This window comes from Hyla sarda, chromosome 8 (assembly GCF_029499605.1).
Source record: "Hyla sarda isolate aHylSar1 chromosome 8, aHylSar1.hap1, whole genome shotgun sequence".
Taxonomy (NCBI): domain Eukaryota; kingdom Metazoa; phylum Chordata; class Amphibia; order Anura; family Hylidae; genus Hyla; species Hyla sarda.
In genome coordinates, this window is record NC_079196.1 from 182,548,078 (window position 1) to 182,571,020 (window position 22,943).

Here is a 22,943-nt window from a genome sequence, read left to right on the forward strand (position 1 = left end):
GAAGATGCGGTCCCTGCTGCTGAGGAGATCTCTGCGTGGGATATCAGGTGGGCATCCTTTTTTAATTTATTTTTCTCAACTCTGCATACACCTATGGGGAAGGGGGGGTTACTCTACATATACCTATGGGGGAGGAGGGGGGGTGTAACTGCAGGGGTGGGTTACTCTACATATACCTATAGGGGAGGGGGGTTACTCTACATATACCTATGGGGAAGGTGAGGGGGGGTTACTCTACATATACCTATGGGGAAGGGGGGGGTGTAACTGCATATACCTATGGGAAAGGGGGGGGTGTATCGGCGTATACCTATGGGAAGGGGGGGGGGGGTGTAACTGCATATACCTATGGGGAAGAGGGGGGGGGTGTAGCTGCCTTTCCCCCCGAAAATAAACCCTACCCCGAAAGTAAGCCCTAGCAGGCTGGGCTGCAATATAAGCCCTACCCCGAAAATAAGACCTAGGCCAGGGGTAATCAACTGGCGGACCGCGGTCCAGATCTGGACCACGGCCACCAGTAATAACCGCAGACCCCCTCCCCCCCCTCCTTTGGCTGGTCCCATGGCAAGCTACCGTAATTGAGTCGGGGCAGGAAAGCTGTCGCTTTAAAATGTCCGCGCGTATGCACGGCCGACATCACGAACGTGTCCCTGCCCCTGGCTGCTAAGCAACAGATGGAGATCCCGCTGTCGCTGAGAGCTGCAGCTTCCGTACAGTACAAGTTGCGGATGCTACCGTATGAAGGTGGGGAAGTGCTGGTCTCCGCTGGGAATGAAATGTGTACCATAGTTTTTTATGACAGAGGGGTGGGGGGGCACTGTAGGAGTGTGGAGGACGACGGGGGAAGGGGAGGATGGGGTGCTGTAGCAGTGTGGAGAATGGGGGTCTGAAGCAGTGTGGAGGATGGAGGGCTGTAGGAGTGTGGAGGATGAGGGGGACTGCAGGAGTGTGGAGGATGGGGGCTGTGGAGGATGGGGGGCTGTGGGAGGATGGGGGGCTGTAGCAGTGTGGAAGATGGGGGGGTGCGGAATCCTCCACACTGCTACAGCCCCCCATGTTGTTCAAGGTACATACCATAAATAAATAAGCCCTACCCTGAAAATAAGCCCTAGTGTGTTTTTTGTGACTAAAATTTATATAAGACCTGGTCTTATTTTCGGAGAAACACGGTATGTCACTTTCTGTGCGGCTCCACAATGAACTATGACAGTGACTGACAGGACTTCATCCTTAATAGCCAAAGGTTTTCCTGCACTTCCTTGGTGATTGACAAACAGAGGCAGAAATGAAGTCCAATCTGGCTACCCCAGAAGCGATTGCCCTCTGCCACTGTTTAACCCCATCACTAGAGTCTATGGCTAATTATCCAGCCCTGAGAATACTTGCAATTCTTACATTTAGCTTTTCGCTATAGATCATTTCTTATTAGTTTTTATCCATTCATATTGTTAGTGGTGAAGGCATTCATAGGACGTAGCCTAGAGCCATAGGTATTTGGCATGGTTGCTCGGATGCTCCTCCAGCAGTATTAGTCTCTACATGCAATTCTAGGTCAAATTCAAGTAGAAAAAATAGTTGTCTTTCTTTCCTCAAAAACAAAACCAATATTGTTCCCATGGTGTGCCAAGTTGTTGAGACAGAGTAGCTTAAAAAATAAAGTAGAAAGACCCTGTTTTTTTTTCAAACCTATTGTTAAGCTGTAAAATATTAGATGTGCAGCCATTCCCTTTTTCTTCATTATTAGACTCATGTATTATTTACTATCTGACACAGTAACACAATTTGTGAAGCTGGAAAACAACATATGTCTATCCAGTGCAGCCTATTACCTTCCTTCCTGACTCCAAATATGGAAATCAGAATAAATCCTTAGATCAACAACCCTTGTCCAAAATCTAGTGGCACAAAAACTGTAATGTTATAATTCTCCAAAATATTTCCTGGCCCTATTATACTTTATTATTGAGTTCACCATGACCACTTCCTCTTGCAGAGAATTCCACAGTCTCACTGCTCTTACAGTAAAGAACCCCCGTCTGTGCTGGTGTAGAAACCTTCTTTCCTCTAGACGTAGAGGATGCCCCCTTGTTATAGATACAGTCCTGGGTATAAATAGGTCATGTAATAAAAAATAAAAAAGGCAGAGTGCCTCATAGGGTAATAAAGTATGACAAATAAGGTAAAAAGAGAACACAAGCGATTAGGGATTGACCGATTATCGGTTTGGCCCATATTATTGGCCGATAAACACGATTTTGGGCATTATCGGTATCGGCAATTACCTTGCCGATAAGCCAATAATGCAACGCCCCCCCCCCCCCCCCACTGCACTGCGACCGACCCGCCGCACCGCGTCACACCCCCCACCGCACCGCCCCGGCCCCATTGCCTCACCCATCGCCTCCCCCATCCCCGGTTTTATAATTACCTGTTCCCGGGGCCCACGCTACTTCTGGCTCCTGCTGCGTCCTGCATTACGCTGTGTGCAATGACGAGTGACGTGACTTCACGTGACGTCACCGTCAGTGCGCACAGTGACAGCTCAGGAGGACGCCACCGGAGCCGGATGTAGAGTGGACCCCGGGCCCCGGGAACAGGTAATTATAAAACCAGGGATGGGGGGAGGCAATGGGGCCGGGGCGGTGCGGTGGGGTGGTAGGGGGAGCGGAGCGGTGCGGCGGTGTGGGGGGGGGGGGGTTGTCGGCGGTGATGGGACTCGGGACGCCCGGACAGGCAGGGGGAGAGAAGCGGGTGGCGGCGGCGGCGGTCTCTGGCACCGCAAAAGCCACTGCAGTTCATTGATTTAAAGCGCACGCTTTAAATCAATGATCTGCAGAGGTGTGTCGCAGGGGGATAAATATCGGAATATCGGTATAAGTTATTGGCTATCGGCCCTAACCTCCACCGATTATCGGTATCGGCCCTAAAAAAACTATACCAGTCGATCCCTACAAGCAACCAGGCACTACTGCTTCACACACTTATAACATGAATCCCAAATAGACACAAAGTATCAGCTTGTCAATCATTGCATATAGATGGTGCTATACTTGTCAAAAAGAATAGTCCACTGTAGATTCGATAGTAACAAAGGAGACAAGTGCACTCACCACTTCATATGCTTCTTCTTTATTAACGAAATAATTCGATAAACAGTGACATCGGTGCAGGGGGATACAACGATGCGGCATGACAAATGTTATCATATCACAATCAGCCAATATGGCCGCTCACCTGAGTGGGTTGTGGGACAGCCACAACTCTGTGTATAACTTATCAATCCCACTATGGGGAGACCAAGTCATTCATGGAAAATGACCACTGCAGCGCCGAGTCACAAGCGATATGCCCCACACCAACCGTGTTCCGGATCAAGGACAATGTATATGGAATAAAATATTTGCCAAACTGTGTCTCATAATCTGTGTCACATAATCTTGCATGTAGATGCATGTAGTTTAACTTCCTTTATTTCGTCCAAATCACAAATGCATTTTCGGAGAAGACCTCCTTCATCAAGCACAAGGACATAAATGAGCTCACATTTTAAAAACAACCACATGTATATATACCCCTATAAATGGTGAAATACTCACATTTATAATTCCAATCTATGTATAAAGATCGCCAATTAAATCGCAGACACCTAAGAGTCACGTATGCAGAACCGTTACATTCACATTTGTGTACTTTAGATTACATTCATATATCTTCAATTATAGGAAGTAATAGTATATGCTTTCTTTACCTGTGTGGGCTCTAACCATGCATGGAAGGACGCGGAATCCATTACTCACGGGGTCACATCCTGTCCTGTCCTGCGTGGACCGGGTTGTAGAACGCACACCGGCAGCCGGCGCAGGAGCAGACATAAACAGCTGCTCGGACTCAGGAAGCGTCGCTCTGATATGGCGCACATGTGCATTGCACTGGTGAAAATGCCAATGTCAAAGTGCCGCCAGCCCGCCGAGCAAGTGTGGATGTAATCCTAATTACAGGAGGGAGGATGTTCAATATGGAAATCTAAAACACTAAAGGTGATCCTCCTATAATATTAATACATAAGAGAAGTTTAAAACTGGTATGAATGTATGGGAACACCTTATTCATATGTTCTAAACTACATAAATATATTATCTACATACATGTAGACTCATAAGATAAATGATATATAACATGTATTATTCCAAAAATAGGCAATTAAAATTGGGAATATTATATACATTAAAAGGTAATGTATTAAAATAGATAAAATGCACTATGCAGAAGCCTTTTTATTGCATATTGCACATGATATATAAAGTGCAGCAAGTAAAAGGGGAGGAGTAAATAAAATACACTATACAGAACCTTATAATATATATATATATATATATATATATATATATATATAGATATAGATATATATATATATACGATATATATAGTGCAACTAGTGAAAGAAGGGGACTTCCCATATTATTACTCCTTCTTTCAAGTCATTGTAATCATTGTAAAATAATAATATAATAAACAGATCATGGGAGAGATCTCTGTACGGTCCCCTGATATATTTATACATAGTTATTAGGTCTCCCCGAAGCCTTCTTTTTTTCTAAACTAAATAACCCTAATTCTGCTAATCTTTCTGGGTACTGTAGTCCTCCCATTCCCTGTATTACTCTGGTTGACCGTCTTTGAACCCTCTCCATCTCCACTATATCTTTCTTGTACACTGGTGCCCAGTACTGTACACAGTAATCTACAGTGGGGATCAAAAGTTTGGGCACCCCAGGTACAAATTTGTATTATTATGTGCATAAAGAAGCCAAGGAAAGATGGAAAAATCTCCAAAAGGCATCAAATTACAGATGAGACATTCTTATAATATGTCAACAAAAGTTAGATTATATTTCCATCATTTACACTTTCAAAATAACAGAAAACAAAAAAATGGTGTCTGCAAAAGTTTGGGCACCCTGCAGAGTTAATATCTTGTACTGACCCCTTTGGCAAGTATCACAGCTTGTAAATGCTGTAGCTAGCCAAAAGACTTTCAGTTCCTGTTTGAGGTATCTTTGCCCCTTCTTCCTTACAAAAGTCTTCCAGTTCTTTGAGATGTCTGGGCTGTCAGTCACACACTGCTCTTTTAAGGTCTATCCATAGATTTTCAATTATGTTGAGGTCAGGAGATTGTGAAGGCCATGGCAAAACCTTCAGTTTACGCCTCTTGATGTAATCCCCTGTGGATTTAGAGATGTGTTTAGGATCATTATCCATTTGTAGAAGCCATCCTCTCTTAACTTCAGCTTTTTCACAGATGGCATCAAGTTAGCATCCAAAATTTGCTGAAATATAATGAATCCATTTTTCCTTCTACTCGTGAGATGTTCCCTGTACCACTGGCTGCAATACAACCCCAAAGCATGATTGATCCACCCCCATGCTTAACAGTTGGACAGAGGTTCTTTTCCTTAAATTCTGTTCCCCTTCTTCTCCAAACGTACCTTGTCTCATTCCGGCCAAAAAGTTCAATTTTAACCTCATCAATCCACAGAACTTGTTTCCAAAATGCATCAGGCTTGTCTGTATGTTCATTTGCAAAGTTCAAACGCTGATTTTCTGGTGAGGACGTAGAAGAGATTTTCTTCTGATGACTCTTCCATGAAGACCATATTTGTACAAGTATCTCTTTATAGTGGAATAGTGTACCACAACTCCAGTGTCTGACAGATCTTTCTGGAGGGATTGTGCAGTCAAACGTGGATTTTGAATTGTTTTTCTCACAATCCTGCGAGCTGTTCTTTCTGATATTTTTCTTGGTCTTCCAGATCTTGCTTTAACTTCCACTGTTCCTGATGACTGCCATTTCTTAATTACATTCCGAACAGAGGATACTGACATCTCGAAAAGTTTTGCTATCTTCTTATAGCCTTCTCCAGCTTTGTGAGCGTCAACTATTTTCAGTTTCAGATTTCTAGACAACTGCTTAGGAGAAGCCATGGTTCTGATTGTTGGGGCAAGGTCAGATGAGTCTGGGCATTTAAAACCTTTGAGATTGACATCACCTAGTCTTCCCAGATGATGATTGAGAACAATCCATGACACTGGTAGGTCTCAGCTTGGCAAAGGGGGCAGTGCATGCTATAAATTCTGCAGGGTGTTATTTTGAAAGTGTAAATGATGGAAATAAAATCTAACTTTTGTTGACATATTATAAGAATGTCTAATCTGTAATTTGATGCCTTTTGGAGATTTTTCCATCTTTCCTTGGCTTCTTTATGCACATAATAATACAAATTTGTACCTGGGGTGCCCAAACTTTTGATCCCCACTGTATGTGTGGTCTGACTAGTGATTTGTACAGAGGTAGAATTATTTCCTTGTCATGGGCATCTATGCCCCTATTGATGCACCCCGTGATTTTATTTACATTTTCCCATTTAATACATAATCCCAGCCCCTAGATTTTTTTCTGCCCATGTGCAAAAACTTATATTTATCAGTGTTAACCATTCGTCTGCCACTTCTCAGTCCAAACCTCCTATGTTACTATGTTTTCGGACAACATATCCTTTATCTGTCACCTACCTGTAAATACCAAGCTGGCATTGTCAAGCTCTTCTTGAGGAACCTTGAAGCTGAAGGATTCATTGTAAAAAGGATCTATGGTGCCTCTCATGCAAGATGTCTTTTTGGTTTTTACTAACTTCAACCCATGAACCAACTGGATTTTCACAAATGGATCTGGAGAAAAAATATAGTTTAGCAATAGTTATGTGAAAAACACAGATTAGAAATCAACACTTCATTAGGGAAATGTCCTTTTAGGGGGCGGTTCCTGTGGGACATGTCCCTAAAGAAGTCTTGATTTATAAATATTGCCCTGAGACCTCTAGGGAAGTTTTGGTTAAACACAGATTACGTTTGAATAAAGACAAAATGTATATTTACAGTAGTTACAAGCAACCCTGCAGGGCTAGACCGCACAACAAGAATGTGTGCACTTACTCTATACAAAATGTGTGCGCTTACTCTACAGTGTTAGCCACACTTGGAGAAACCTTGAAGTACAGTTCACACAGGATGGAGAAAGAGAGGAGAACTGATACAAGGCAGTCTGCAGGGGAGAATCCTATAGGCTGTGTACAAGTATTAAGGGAAAACAAAGCTTGCGCAGCAAGCTGAAGAGACTGTAGTAGCAAAACTAAGCAACATTAAATCAAATCTGAAAGCCAGTTACACAGGGTTATAGTAAGAGTGATCCAGATTAAAATGAGGTATAACTTACCGGGGTCCGTGGTCCTGTTCTGGAGATAGACCTGTTATTATCCGGCATTGCTTATATGTTATTTGCCGACTTTGTGTAATGGAGAAAATTATGCAAAGTCAGCGATTAGTGTGGTGTCGGACGGGGTAATGTTTAATTACCTTTTCGTGACACCAGGGCTGGGTTGACCTATTCACCACCCGAGGTAGACCAGCTTCTCCTGTGCCAGGCACGGGTGAAATAATCACTCCGACGCAAGGTTATGGATAACTTGTATGCTTTACTGAGGTTGGAAAGATGGTACAATCCGTTAAAGCTCAGATTAGTGTGAAGGAGATGCAGGGTGTTCTTAAGGAAGTTTATCGGCTTCCTGGGACTTATAGTTGATTGTGCTGTTTATAATAGACTTGACTTGTAATGCAGCCCACGCTGTACAGGAGTTACTTAAACTTGCTGGACTTGTGCAATATCCCCAAGACTGTAGGCTTACTGCAAGGCTTTGACTTTCACCTGGGTAGTGGGGTTCACTTGTAGTTGATGCGTGGTTGCCGGATTAGACCTCAGGCCTCCTTTCAGATCCACCTCACAGACAGACATCACCCCGCACCAAACTGTAACTCAGCTCAACACTGAACTCTGGCTACAGTATATATGGGGACAATTTAGAGCCTTCCCATTGGGCAGATAAGCCACATGTTCACCACTGCATACTCCCCTAAACAATTAGGTATTTGAAAACAGGTTTTCTTAAGGTAACAAGTGCATAGAAAATACAATACATTAACCCTTATATGACATTGCATAATATAGTGCATTATAGAGAGTTCTAAGGAGAGTGGGCACAAGAAGGACATTGAAGCAGCATCTGCCACACAGGATGGGCAGGGGTACAGAAAAACACGTGATTCTGTACTGGGTCACCACATTTTAGTAAAGCCGGGCAATAACATTTCTATCTCTTAAAACAGTTAAGACTTAAAGTTATACCTAATTTTAAACCAGGTTGCCCGCACTATAGGTGCCCATTGCAGTTAAAGGGGTACTCCACTGGCCATGTTCGGAACTAAATGTTCCGAACGCTGTTCTCATGCTGTGGAGGTCTTCCACGCCCCTTGTGACTTCATGGCCACCCCCCCCCCCCTCAATGCAAGTCTATGTGAGGCAACATAGCGGCCTTCATGCCCCCTCCCATAGACCTGCATTGAGGGGGCATGGCCATGACATCAGGAGGGGCATGGCCGACCCCTGCAGGGCGAAAACAGCATTCAGAACATTTAGTTCCCGAACGCTGGCCAGTGGAGTACCCCTTTAATAATTTATCCCCTAACCCCTGCATAGATGACAGATGTAAGAATAGTGTGGGTGCGACCATTAAGACACCCCTGAACTAGGCTAATTTCATAATTACTATGGATATGCCCCCTAAGGATACATCTTTGTGGCTAGAATAACCATCTAAAATCATAAGGCAATATGCAACAGCTGGGATCTGGGGGAAGGGGTACTTTATCACTACCATGTATAATATGCCAATTAAAATTTCTATTTCTCAGGTTTGGATAAGACAGAAACAGAAGTAGGAACAAGCCTTACCAGATCCTTGGCTCATATCAGTCTGAAGAAGCTGTTTTGCTCTGATAATATCCACATTCAATCTTCCAGCACTTGGCAGGTAATTTAGAGACAGAAGCAGCTCTCCCAGCTCGACTTCATTCTAAATAAGAAGATATATGAGCAAGACATCCAGTCACACATCTCTCAAGTCTGTTCCCACAGCTACACATTGTATTACTGTCATCTACAAACATAACCAATGCAAGCCATACATCTCCTGTATATATTAACTATGTCATATTGAAGTATAATCGGTGCTCCAGGATCTGGAACCTTAAAGACAATATAGCAATGGCACACAATGCAGATTGGAGCTTCATTCACTACATGGTTGTCAGTATATGAACACCTGAACATCACACTCATGTATATGGCAATAGTAAGGATTTGGCCCCTCTTTGCTCCTTTTACTGCTTCAACCCTATTATTCAAACTTTGCACTGTATGTTTATCTAGCTTGACGTAGATCTATTATGGCCAAAACGTTGCCGTGACAGGAGTTATACCACAGTCACTTGTTTTAGAGACTGGGGGGGGGGGGGGGGGGATAAGGGGTCTGAACACTCAGACCCCACTGATCAAAACAAAAAGAGCTATTATAAATATGTAGGTGCACACTGCTGGGGCTGACATAGAGATGCAGACATAAAAATGATATGAATCATTTTAAATTGCAATATTGCTATGTGGTGACCCGGAACAGGACCTGGTCCTGTCCCTTTGTCTAGAGCCCCCACAGCCAGCGTCCCTCATGACAATAGTTCTCTCCCTTAGGACTAACCCCTAGTCGCCTCATGTAAATGTTATTTAATGTACAAATAAATATATATTTAATATGTTATATAGGAATACCTCTGTATAGGACCTTAGAGGTCACGTGCCTTAAATTTATTGTATTATGGTTCAAGGACCTTTGGGTCATGTGTTACCCAGAGTTCACTGGGTTCATAACTGACAGGTTCTGCTGACCAATGAGCTTTGTCCCACCCCCATAATATATAAGGGGCTGCTGCCACTAAATTCGGTCTCTTGGTTCCGGATTATCAGAGAAGCACAACAATCTCAGAACAATCAGGAATCCACAGCCACTAAAAGTGAGTTACTCAAGCTCAAATTACTGAATCCTGTGTGACTACTAGAAACTCAAATCTCCTAAAAATAGTAGCACAGTGGCTAGCAATCAAAGCTCATTGATCCGGAGTCCCAGCAAGCCTGTGAGGAACCTGTATCCCAGTTCAGTCGTAAAAGACTGTTGTGTTACATGCCGTTGCATAAAATATACAGTAAAGTTACTTCAAGTTTACTTCAGAAAATCTGCTGTGGACATTCCGTTATTTCTAGCTGCAGTTTGTGGGGCGGTTGGCGGTGGACCATTACATTGAGGAAACTGTACCCTGGCGTCATGACAATTAAGGGTTAACACCAACATACCCTACACTATTACCGGCACCCCCCCTTCACCACAGCTATATAAAAGTAAAAGTTCTTTGCTCAATAACAGTGACACTGTAAATGGAAGGGACATTTATTAGGCAGGTTAAAAATTTTCACGCATTTTTGGGGGCTACTGCAGAGACTATAGTCGAAAAACCGCTTTTTGCAAATGAGTCTTATTTGTTTGCCAATTTTTACCAAGATTTATCAAAACCCGTGCAGAGAAAAGTTTTCCTAGTTGCCCATAACAACCAATCGGATTGCTTCTTTTATTTAAAAAAAAAAAAGGCCTCTGAAAAGTAAACTAAGCTTTTTCAAATTTTCCTCTGCACAGGTTTTGATAAATCTTTCCAATACCTTTTGCAATGCTTAGTGTAAAGTCTTTAAATCCGCAGCAAACTGCATAACAAATCACAAATAAAAAAACATGCAGATCTAGCAGTGGATTTGCAGTACAAATCCATGATGGATTTTCAAACAAGAAATTTGAATTCTAATATCTGAAAGTTTATATGGGCACTGTCAGAATCAAAAACATGTTATATGTTGTACCTCTTGGCCAAAAATATAACCTTTCTAAAATACTTCATGAGAAAATGTTTTCTCCTCTATAAAGAAATCATGACATGATAAAAAAAAAGACCACTAGGAGTCTCCATATGATCTAGAACATTTTTATGTCCAGCTGCAGCATCATCTTTGTCCCAGCAGATGACGCATAGACTGGAACAAAGTCCAGTAAGTGAGGGAAGGACTAGTACTTCTCTGTGCTCACTCCTGTCCTGTCTATCAGACTATAGCATGAAAACAGAGAGAAGGGGGTTATAGAGCAGCCCACAGTGATTGAAGGAAGAGACTCAGACTCAGAGAGGAAGGGAATGCATGGTGAATGAGGGCGGGTTCAGTGCTCGCCTCAGACACGCCCCTTCCTGAGCAGTGGATGTCAGAATGAGTGAGCAGCAGAACAGAGGGATTTCAAAACAGAAGCTTGACACATTAAAAAGACATGTAAATAATCTGCATGACCCAGTAAGTAAAATATCTAAGCATTATTTTTTTCTGTGATATGACAGGTACACTCTAATGCTTAGTAGGGATAATAATGGACACGTTTTTGTGTGTGCCTTGTGCTTATATGGGATAGGCTTCATGCAAATCCATTACATGAATGGTTCTGTAAGGCTGCCTAAATTTCCCATGAATCCTGTGGCTATGAGTGTGGTGTTTGATCAGTGCACCTTTTTTTAATCTATTTATACTGCTAGTGCTGGAGGTTCTGCTAGTTTCTCACTGCTGACTTAGCCATGGCAGCCCCCATTGTCAGCAAAATCTGCTGTGGATAAACCTGCAGCAGGAAACTTGCAGAAGATCCCACCTGTGTGAACATTTCCTTAAATGGGTACTCCACTGGCCAACGTTCATAAGTAAATGTTCCGAACGCTGTGTTCACTCTGCGGGGGTTGGCCATGTCCCCTCCCTCATGATGTCACGGCCACCCACCCTCAATGCAAGTCTATGGGAGGGGGCATGGCGGCTGTCAAGCCCCCTCCCATAGACTTGCATTGAGGGGGCGTGGCCCTTTAAAGTGCTTTTGCCATGAGGCAAAAGTGATTTGACCTATAATTACAATTGAGATGTTTTATGAAGATTTGAAGTCTTTAGGCTGTGTTCACACATTGAATATCTATAGTGATTTTCACAAGTTTTAACTTTTGTTTTGGTTGTTTTTATTGAGATTTTACAAAATGGTAGTAAAAATAACACATTTTTACTGTGATTTAACAGTTGCTGTAGAATAGCACCAGTAACAATAGGCTATGGAAACAGCTCATCTTCTCCTCCTTCCTGCACCGTGATCTTTACAGTAACAATAGGCTATGGAAACAGCTCATCTTCTCCTCCTTCCTGCACCGTGATCTTTATACATCGCACAGAGCATGCTCAAAACATTCTCATAGGATTCAATGAGTCAACAGTGGTCTACATGGCTGTTGTATAACATATCGATAATGTTAAAAGAGAATAGCAGCAGTTTAGGCAAGATTACTGCCGCCATAATCATGCACAGAAAACAGAATAAAAGGATGACTCCAATTAGATAAAGAGATTTATGTATATACCACCAGTTATTTCAAATGGATATATGTTCCAAATGCACTGATAGCTTGCCTACCTTATCATCAAAATGTTTAGTTTAACAGTATTGAGGTACAGAGAAAGAACAATGCATGTGTCAAAGGGTGTCTCGAGAATTACAAATAGTAAAGACCACCAAGACACTGCTCAGGAAGGGGCGTGTCCGAAGCAAGCACAGAGCCCGTCCTCACTCACCATGCATTCACTTCCTCCCTGAGTCTGCTGTGCTGGGTCTCTTCATCCAATCACTGCAGGCTATGTAGCCCCCTCCTCTCTGTTTTCAGACAGGAGTCTGATAGACAGGACAGGAGTGAGCACAGAGGAGTGCTAGTACTGTCCTTACTTCTTGGACTTTGTCCCACTCTATGCTTCAGCTGGGACAAAGGTGATGCTGCAGCCAGACAGGATTATGTTCTGGATGGTATGGGGACCCCTAGTGGTCTTTTTATAAGCCACGATTTCTATAAAAAGAAGATACATTTTTGTATGACATATATTAGAAAGGTTAATGTTTTGGCAAGATACATATACAACATATACAAAGTTTTGTATTCTGACAGTATCCATTTAACCCCTTAAGGATGCCGCCTGTTTTTACCTAAATGACCAAGCCCAGTTTAAGTCTGGCATGTGTCTCTTTAAGTGGTAATAACTTTGACATGCATTTACTCTGTGACACGTTTACGAGATTCTTAGTTTTTTAGTGACATATTGATTCATGCAACTTTTTCTGTGAAAAACTCCCAAATACTGTGAAAAATCTGAAAATTTCTGGCATTTAAAATATTTTTTTTTTTAAAGCATTCACTGTATAGTAAAAATTATGTTATTTTTATTCTGTAGGTCGGTACAATTATGGCTATACCCAATATATATAGCTTTTTTTATGGTCTTTTTCCTTTTCTTAACTAAATCATTTTTTCCCCTTGTTTGTGTTGTCATGTTCTGACAGCCATAACTTGTCCAGCCGCATTGTGTCAGGGCCTAATTTTTGTGGAATAAGCTGTACTTTTTTTATTCTTCTTTTATTCCATGTTTTATACCAAAATTAGCGTTTTTTGCATTTCTTTGTTGATTTTTTTTTACAGCGTTCAGAGTGCGGGATAAATACCATTATCTTTTTATTGTACAAGTTATTACGGAAGCAGCAACCTATTCTGTATAGATGTGGGCGGGGGGGGGGGGGGGGTAATAATGCAGGGTTTTATTGGGAAAGGGACATTTTTTTAATTTTTTTTTACACTTTATTCATTTATTTAAAAAAAACTTAAATTTTTACCTTTTACAGGTTATACTATGCTGCAGTATCACACTGACAGGCAGCCTGTGCGATACAGCCTATGGCTGGGCCTCACAGGCTGTCGTACTAGGCAGACATGGGGCCATCAGCTGGCCTTCTGCTGCCATGGCAACCAACAGGATTCCGAGATCGCATCTATGGGGTTTATGCTGCCAATACCACCGCAAACGGCAGCTGCATAGGGACCCCGGCTGTGATTGACAGCCGAGCTTCGCCGGCGATCCCTTGCAGCGCATCGCACTGAACAGGATATCGCCAGGTTGTCTTAGGGCAGAATGGGGTTAAAGGGATTGGCTACCTTTTGCTAAATCATTGCCTGGAGTATAATAGGCAACTTTCTCATACAAGCAGCATTTTCTGCATCCTCGTCCCCTTTAGTGATGCAGCTTCCTATATTTGGAGTCTGACGAAACACCATGGCGGTGTGAAACAGTACTGTCAATCTGGCTTTCTTTGTGGTGTCCGATTTGGTCCTGCTGTGTTTGTACTGCACCAAGCAATAAAGAAATGAGCACTACAAGCGGTGAGTGAACTCTCTTCATTCTCTTTACACCTCGCAAAACAGCTTCCTATATATATATTGTATGCCTTCAAGTCTGGTGTACTTTTATTGATAAAACACATACTTATGGTGGGTCAGAATCATTTTGGGTGAGTGCAATCGAATGAAACCTAAAACCCTACTGTGTTGATCCAGAGGAAGGCAAAAGCCCAACATGCGCCTGATGCCAATTGCCCCATAACAGAGGAAAACTTTCTTCCCGAGCACAGTAAATCCCTCAACAATTCAACATTCTATCCACATAAGTGTAGTATCCATAACCTGTAATATTATAATTTTTCCAGAAAAACATCCAACGTTTATTTGTAATGGAGTTTGTTAAAAAAAAAAAAAAAGTTATAGGGCAGTGGTTCTCAACCTTTTTCGAGACTGTACCCCCCAAAGGGGGAAAGTATGTCCGTGGGTACCCCTCGCGCGGAACTTACGCATGATGCGTACCCACGGACAAAATATGTCATAAAAATACTTATTTTCATAATGGCGTGTGCTTACCTTTATACTAATGCGATTGCCCTTGTTCCATTATTCCCACCTCCCTCTGATCCCCTTTTGCCATTATCCCCCCCCCCTCTAACTTAGTTCCCTTGTGCCATTAGTATCCGATACTGCAAAAGGGGATCAGAGGGAGGGGGGAATAATGGCACAAGGGGATTAAGATGGAGGGGGAGGGGGATAATCATCACCTCCCCCATATTAATCCCCTTGTACCATTATTCCCCCTCCCTCTTATCCCCTTTTGCCATCATCCCCCCCCCCCTCCATCTCAATCCATCTTAATGCCCTTGTGCCATTATTTCTCTCCCCCCCCCCCCCCCCCATTCCCACCTCATCCCCCCTCCGATCCCCCTGGGCTATTATATATATATATATATATATACATACATACACATACAAAACGCCTCCCTCCCATACAATAATTTTTTAACTTTTTTTTAACATTACCCGGCCTGTTCGCGTATACAGCGTGTCCCGTGTGGCCTGTCCGGGTATACAGCGCATCTCAGAGTCCCATTTGGCAGGGCCGCACTGATGTGTGAAGTCCTCCTGCACAGTGTGGCCCCTTAGCGCAACGTCAGGGGAGGTCACATGTCTCCCCAGCAGCCAGACAGCTCCGTTACAGTAGCCATGGCTGCAGCTTCGGCCGCGATTCTATACATAGAGCTGTCACAGCCATTCTCTGCTGTGCGCTGACAGATACTGGCCAATGCATGGCTGGTTTTTCTCAGTGCATTGGCGTACCCCCGCTCAACCCGTGGCATACCCCTAGGGGTACGCGTACCACCGGTTGAGAACCCCTGTTATAGGGTGATACATACGTTTATACTCAAAGGGTTACTCTGGTGTTTTCAAATCACTGGTTTAACAGATTTGCTAATTACTTCTATTAAACCATCTTAATACTTCCAGTACTTATCAGCTTCTGTATATTACAGAGGATGTCGTGTAGTTCGTTTCAGTCTGACCACAGTGCTCTCTGCTGACACCTTTGTCCCTGTCAGGAACTGTTCCCATATCCCCATAGCAAACCTCTTCTGCTCTGGACAGTTCCTGACACAGACAGAGGTGTCAGCAAAGGGCATTGTGATCAGACTGGAAAGAACTACACAACTTCCTCTGTAATATACAACAGCAGTATTGGGAGGCTTATTTATTTTTTTTTTTTACCAGAGTACCCCTTAAAGGGGATTCTTAGAGAGCTTATAAAAGATTTACCATACTATAAAGAAGAATATATTTCAGTATCCGGTTTAACCAGTAAAAACATATATAGGTGATACGTTGCCTTTTAGGCGTTCTTTCTACTGGACTTAAGTCATACTGACAGCCTTTCATCAGAATAGCTGATATTCAGTACTACATCTCCCCTGACAGGCTGCAGCTTCCCTAATAAGTTATCCATATTCAACTGTGAATTAGTTATACTTGTGTACTGATAGCATTAAACAATTAATACTCCTTGGCGGTGTAGTTTATTAATAGTGTGCTCCTTTATATAATTATTTTATTTTATGTACAGGGATTTAGAATTTATAGAGTTTGTAAAATTTTACCCAAGAAAAACCATATAGTTTATAAAGCTTTGCAAACAATATTTTGCAATAACCCTGTACTGTATTATACAGTGTAAAGGATTCCCATGAGGCCATCATCATCTATAGGGCTGTAAACTTTTCCAATACTCATACACACAAATAATACAGCCTAGTAACGGTATACACCCAGCAAAGGTCAGATCACAAGCTATACTTTTCTGTTCCAAATAATATGACCCCCTCATAACATGCTCATATTCCTATGTGATTATTAGAGATAAGCGAATCGAAGCTGACGAACCTGGATTTGTTACAAAATTCATGAAATATTCGATTCACAACGAATGCGAATATCGCAAGGATTCTATCCCGCAAATCGCTTCTATCGCGCAAATCGCTTCATTAAACTCCATTTACTGCGGTCCAGGCTCCAGGGCATCTAAAATGGCGGAACCACATGTCAGTACATGGGGCAAGGAACGCTGGGAAGGCGGGAAGGCATGGCGAGAAGGGAAGTAGGCGGGATGACCCTGAATCACATGCAGGATGCAGTCAGTCACCCCTGTGATGTAACAGCCCAATATATTCAGCAGCCATTTTGCGGCTCGCCATATCATTCATTACACTGCATACAGATAGGACAGACAGCGTGTGTGTGTGTTCCACCGAAAAGCTCATTCCAGCAGCGTTTCACATCCTAGTCACATCAACGTTCTGGTGGACAAAGAGCATTGTTTTTTTCACTGAAAAGGATTTTTACTGCAACTGCAGGCATTAACGTCCCAGTCACTTTCTTCAGCATTATATTACAGAGAGGGACAGATAGCTGTGTGTTGCCTCACCTTCATAAACCTTAGCAGAGGAGGCAGGAATCATTTTTCAGCGCAATTTTGTGTCTTTGTTCCACAACAAATCATCTGCTGGTTATACTAGTCTGTAGACTGTTTAATACCCAGCAGTCCATTCCTAATAGTGCAATTTTGTGTTTAGTACAGAGCATTTTAGTGCTGCAGCACTGTTGTGTTCTGCTGGAGTTGTGCAAAAATAATTTTTTTTAAGCGTACTGTACCGCATTTTTCTGCCCTCATAAGTGCATACCACATACCTACATCTAAGTGACGTACTATTCTGTGCCTGTTAATCTGTCAAGGGCCTACATACTGTGAAAGGACAGCAAAAAGTAATCACCGGCTAGTGTTTTACTCATATAATTTTGAAAGCGTACAGTAGCGCATTTTTCTGCCCTCATAATTGCATACCACATACCTACATCTAAGTAGTGTACTATTTTGTACCTGTTAATCTGTCAAAGGCCTAGATACTTTGAATTCCAGGCAAAAGTAATCACCGGCTGGTGTTTTACTAAAATACGTTTATTAGGCATACTATAGCTCATTTTTGTGCCTTCATAAGTGCATACCACATACCTACATCTAAGTAGTGTACTATTTTAAACCTGTTAATCTGTCAAGGGCCTACATACTGTGAAAGTCCAGGCAAAACTAATCACCAGCTGGTGTTTTACTAAAACACGTTTTTTTAAGCGTATTGTACCACATTTTTTGCCCTCATAAGTGCATACCACATACCTACATCTAAGTGGTGTACAATTTTGTGCTTGTTAATCTGTCAAGGGCCTAGATACTGTGAAAGTCCAGGCAAAAGTAATCACCAGCTGTTGTTTTACTAAAATACGTTTTTTAAATGTACTGTAGCACATTTTTCTGCCCTCATAAGTACATACCACATACCTACATCTAATCGGTGTACTATTTTGTGCCTGTTAATCTGTCAAGGGCCTACATACTGTGAAAGGACAGCCAAAAGTAATCACCGGCTGGTGTTTTACTCAAATAATTTTTGAAGCGTACAGTAGCGCATTTTTCTGCCCTCATAATTGCATACCACATATCTACATCTAAGTAGTGTACTATTTTGTACCTGTTAATCTGTCAAGGGCCTAGATACTGTGAAAGTCCAGGTAAAAGTAATCACTGGCTGGTGTTTTACTCAAATACATTTTTTTAAGCGTACTGTACCGCATTTTTCTGCCCTCATAAGTGCATACCACATAACTACATCTATGTAGTGTACTACTTTGTACCTGTTAATCTGTCAGTGGCCTACATACTGTGAAAGGACAGCTAAAAGTAATCACCAGCTGGTGTTTTACTTCAATACGTTTATTAGGCGCACTGTAGCGCATTTTTTTGTAGCAACCCATCTGCCGTCATCAACTGGTTAACACGGTCCTCCACTTCATCACAAGTGACATCTGATACCCCCAGTCAACAGTCGGTGGGTTCCTCACACACAGCCCTTAGTTGGCATGGCCCGGGAGCAGTCCCTGTCCTCCCATTGCCTCTGTCCTATGCTGTTCCATCCACCAAAAGAAGTATCTAATGCTGTGGGTTCAGCTCCACTATTCACTGAGGATGAGCTAATAGAAGACAGTCAGCAGCTATTGCCCAGCCAACAAGTGGAGGAGACATCCGCCGCTTCCTCCGCTAGGCGGGCAAGTAGTGATGAGGAGAGTGACGTGGGAGGTGTTGTTGCCAGGGTTCAGGGTCCTGAAGCAGACACTGTTGAGGAAAAATGGGGAGGACATCAGTGACATGCAGACACTTGTTGATGATGATGAAGCCAATCGCAATTGGGAGCCGGGTGCAGAAGGGTCTTCATCATCATCAGGAGAAGAGAGTTGCAGGTTGCCCGTGAGGCAGCAGCTGAGCCAGCAAGGTGGTATCATGGTTGCCAGTCAGCATGGTGGCAGAAGTGGAAATTCTGGAGCCAAATGTGCCCGTAGGAGACCACCTGCTTCGCGGCAGCCTACCTTCCCGGGAGGTAGTGGAAGAGGGGTTCCTGGAGACGATGACAGTGGCAGTCAAGTAGTGCGGACTGTTGGTGGGAAAATCAGCTACTCGGCAGCGTGGCATCCGGAGGAGGTTCACATAGCCACATGCAAGAAATGTCGGTAGAGGGTGAAGCGTGGCCAGGGTCCCAATGTTGGCACCACGACCCTGCGTCAACATATGCTTCGCCACCATAAAGCTGCTTGAGAGAACCGTTGCACCGATGTGGTGGTCCAGCCTTCTGCATCACCCAGTGGCACGCCGCTCCCTCTTTCAGCCAGCTAATGCTCCACAACCTCACCCGAAGGGAGCTGTGTGTCATACCCTCCTTCTGTAGCTCCACATGCTCCTGCTCCTCCTACTTTTAGTCAGCCATTCCGCCAACAATCCATCGGCGAAACCATGTCCAAGAGACAACAGTATGCGCCCACTCATCCAATGGCGCAGAAGCTGAATGTCCAAGTTGCTGGTGCTGCAGTCCCTCCCTTTTCAAGTGGTGGACTCGGCACCTTTCAGAGAACTGATGGCTTGTGCCGAGCCGAGGTGGAGAGTGCCAAGCCGTCATTGTTTTGCGAAGAAGGCAGTACCAGCCCTGCACAATTTTGTGGAAGAGAAGGTAGTCCAGTCCTTGTGCCAGTCGGTGTGTACCAAAGTGCACGTCAGCGCCGACGTCTGGAGCTGTAACTATGTCAGGGATAATACCTGTCCTTTACGGCTCACTGAGTGAATGTGGTTCCTGCACAGCCACAACACCAACTTGGACAAGTCACGCCACTTCCTCCTCCACACTCTCAGGCCATTGGTCCTGTGACAGTGTGCGACTCCGCCTCCTCATCCTCCACTGTGTCCTCAGCCTCCACTGCCCAGACAAGTCTCAGTGGCCCTTCAGCATACCATGTGTGCAGGGCACGGCGTTGTCACGCTGTTCTTCACATGGTTTGCCTTGGCAAACTGAGTCACACGGGGAGGAACTGCTAAAATTTGTTCGTAAAAAATCGGAGCATGGCTTACTCCACGAAACTGGAAATGGGAACCATGGTGACTGGCAACGGGAAGAACATCTTGTCTGCGCTGCGACTGGGAAGGCTGAGCCATGCGCCCTGCATGGCACACGTGTTCAGTCTGGTTGTGAAGCAGTTCCTGAAGTGTTTACCCAATTTGCAAGACATCCTAACAGTGGGAAGGAAACTTTACATGCACTTCAGCCACTCGTACACCGCAAAGCACACCCTTCTTGAGCTGCAGTCTGATTTGGGAAATTGCCACACTTTGGAATTCCACCCTCCATATGTTGGACCGACTGTACGAACAGAGAAAAACCATCACCGATTTCTTGATGATCCAAGCTGATAGGGGTAATCCCCTGTGTAACTTCAATGTGAACCAATGGCAGCTCATACGTGACACCTGTCGTTTGCTCAGGCCCTTTGAGGAAGCCACATTATTAGTAAGTCGCCAGGATTACGGGATGAACGACGTCATTCCACTGCTTCATTTCTTACAACACGTGTTGGAAACAATGGTTGGTCAGGGCACTGGAGACGTGGCGCCTACATCTCATAGCCACATAAGCCCTGTGGGGGCTGAACTGGAGGAGGAGGAGGGGGAGGAGTACAGTTTAGGTTTCGCCAAATGGGCCGTTTTTCTAGTAATCTGACAGGAGAGGACAGGAGCAGCCAGAGGAGCTAGAGGGTTATGAGGAAGGCGAGACACAGGACCCAGACACACTGTGGCAGTATGCAGTGGAGATGGAGGCAGGGAGTCCCTTCGAGTCACTTGCACAAATGGCACGATGCATGCTCACTTGCTTGTGTAGTGACAGCCGAATTGTCACCATTCGGCAGCAGGATGACTTCTGAATCTCCACCTTATTGGACCCTCGCTACCACCACAAAATAGGGGCCTTTTTTACACCCACTGAGAGGGAGGACAAAGGGACCTGCTACAGAGGCATCCTATGTAGTCAGTTGGCCGATGCCTATTGGCGCCATCCTCTCGAAGGTCTGAATCTGGGGGTCCCCTGCGCTCACCTTCCACTGCCATGGCTGCTGGGAGGGGTGGCAGGAGCGGTACCAGCTCCATCAGCAGCAGCCTGAGTCTACAGTTGCTGATGAGTACCTTTCTTCACCCGCATTGTGAAGCAACTTATCAGCAGCAGGTACACCTGGAGCAGGACCTGAACCAGTAGGTGGTGGCATACCTTGATATGCCAATGCCAACACACCTTGAAGATCCGCTGGACTTCTGGGCAGCCAGACTTGATTTGTGGCTGCAACTAGCAGAGTTTGCCCTGGAAAAGCTGTCCTGCCCAGCCAGTAGTGTGCCATCAGAGCGGGTGATTAGTGCGGTGGGGGCCATAGTCACCCCAAGGAGAACTCGTCTGTCCACGAAAAATGTGGAGAGACTGACCTTTGTGAAGATGAATCAGGCATGGATCAGCCAGGATTTCAAACCACCAATGCCTGATGCATCAGAGTAGATTGACCATGGTGCCACACCAACACTTCACAAATATGGATAGTGCCAAACAGATTTAAGGTGCTGCTCCCCAGTTATAAACATTCCTCTGCATCAGACCTTTTTTCACCCATCTTCGTCACCGGGTACTGGTATTTCCACCGACTGCACCACTCTGTCACCTGGTCACTTTCAGGACTCCTGATGCTGCTGCTGCCGCCACCTCCAGGCTGTCTCATTCAGCCACTATATGGTCTCTTCTCATGCTTCAGCCAACTCCAGGCTGTGTAATTAAGCCGCTATATGTCTCCTCATGCTTCAGCCACCTCATGCTTCAGCCACCTCATCTGCCGCCAACACCATTTGGTGCCATTCAGAAACTATATGGTCTCTTCATACTGCCACAAACTCAAGGCTGTGGCCATTCAGCCACTATATGGTCTCCTCATGCTTCAGCCAACTCCAGGCTGTCTCATTCAGCCAATATATAGTTTACTGATGCTGTTGGGCCTGGACCTAAAATTTTTTTATGGTAGTACTAGCTACCCTAAATCTTCAATTTAAATTTCAAAATTCATCTTTAAATCTTAGGGATTATGAAGCACCAGTGTCTACTCATGGTGCTTCCAGCTCCAGGCTGGGTCATTCAGCAACTATATGGTCTCCTCATGCTTCAGCCAACTCCAGGCTGTGCCATTCAGACACTATATGGTCTCTCTTCATGCTTCAGCCAACTCCAGGGTGTCCCATTCAGATACTATATGATCTCCTCACGCTTCAGCCAACTCCAGGCTGTGCCATTCAGACACCATATGGTCTCCTGATGCTTCAGCCAACTCCAGGCTGTGCCATTCAGCCAATATATGGTTTACTGATGCTGCTGAGCCTGGGTCTGGGCTTATTTTTTTTTTATGCTAGCACTAGCTACCCTAAATCTTCAATTTAAATTTCGAAAGTCATCTTTTAATCTTAGGTATTGTGAAGCTCTAGTGTCTACTCATTCTGCTGCCAACTCCAGGCTGTGCCATTCAGACACTATATGGTCGCCTGATGCTTCAGCCAACTCCAGGCTGTCATTCAGCCAATATATGGTTTACTGATGCTGCTGGGCCTGGGTCTGGGCCTAATTTTTTTTTATGGTAGCGCTAGCTACCCTAAATCTTCAATTCAAATTTCAAAATTCAACTTTTAATTTTAGGGATTGTGAAGCCCTAGTGTCTACTCATGCTGCTGCCAATCCAGGCTGTGCCATTCAGACACTATATTGTCTCATCATACTTTAGCCACATCCAAGCTGAGTCATTCA

At 44.1% G+C, this 22,943-nt stretch overlaps 1 protein-coding gene across 5 annotated transcripts in view; it reads right to left on the bottom strand.

The window, feature by feature from the left end:
* SYT17 (synaptotagmin 17) overlaps positions 1 to 22,943 on the bottom strand; it is a 187,067-nt gene that overhangs the window by 55,366 nt on the left and 108,758 nt on the right. For all 5 annotated transcript variants that reach the window (XM_056534305.1, XM_056534303.1, XM_056534306.1 and 2 more), the window contains exons 6-7: positions 8,843 to 8,963; positions 6,571 to 6,726 (exon numbers count right to left, since the gene is read on the bottom strand). In XM_056534305.1, the coding sequence (XP_056390280.1) occupies positions 6,571 to 6,726; positions 8,843 to 8,963 (277 nt within the window). The remainder of the gene's footprint in view (positions 1 to 6,570; positions 6,727 to 8,842; positions 8,964 to 22,943) is intronic.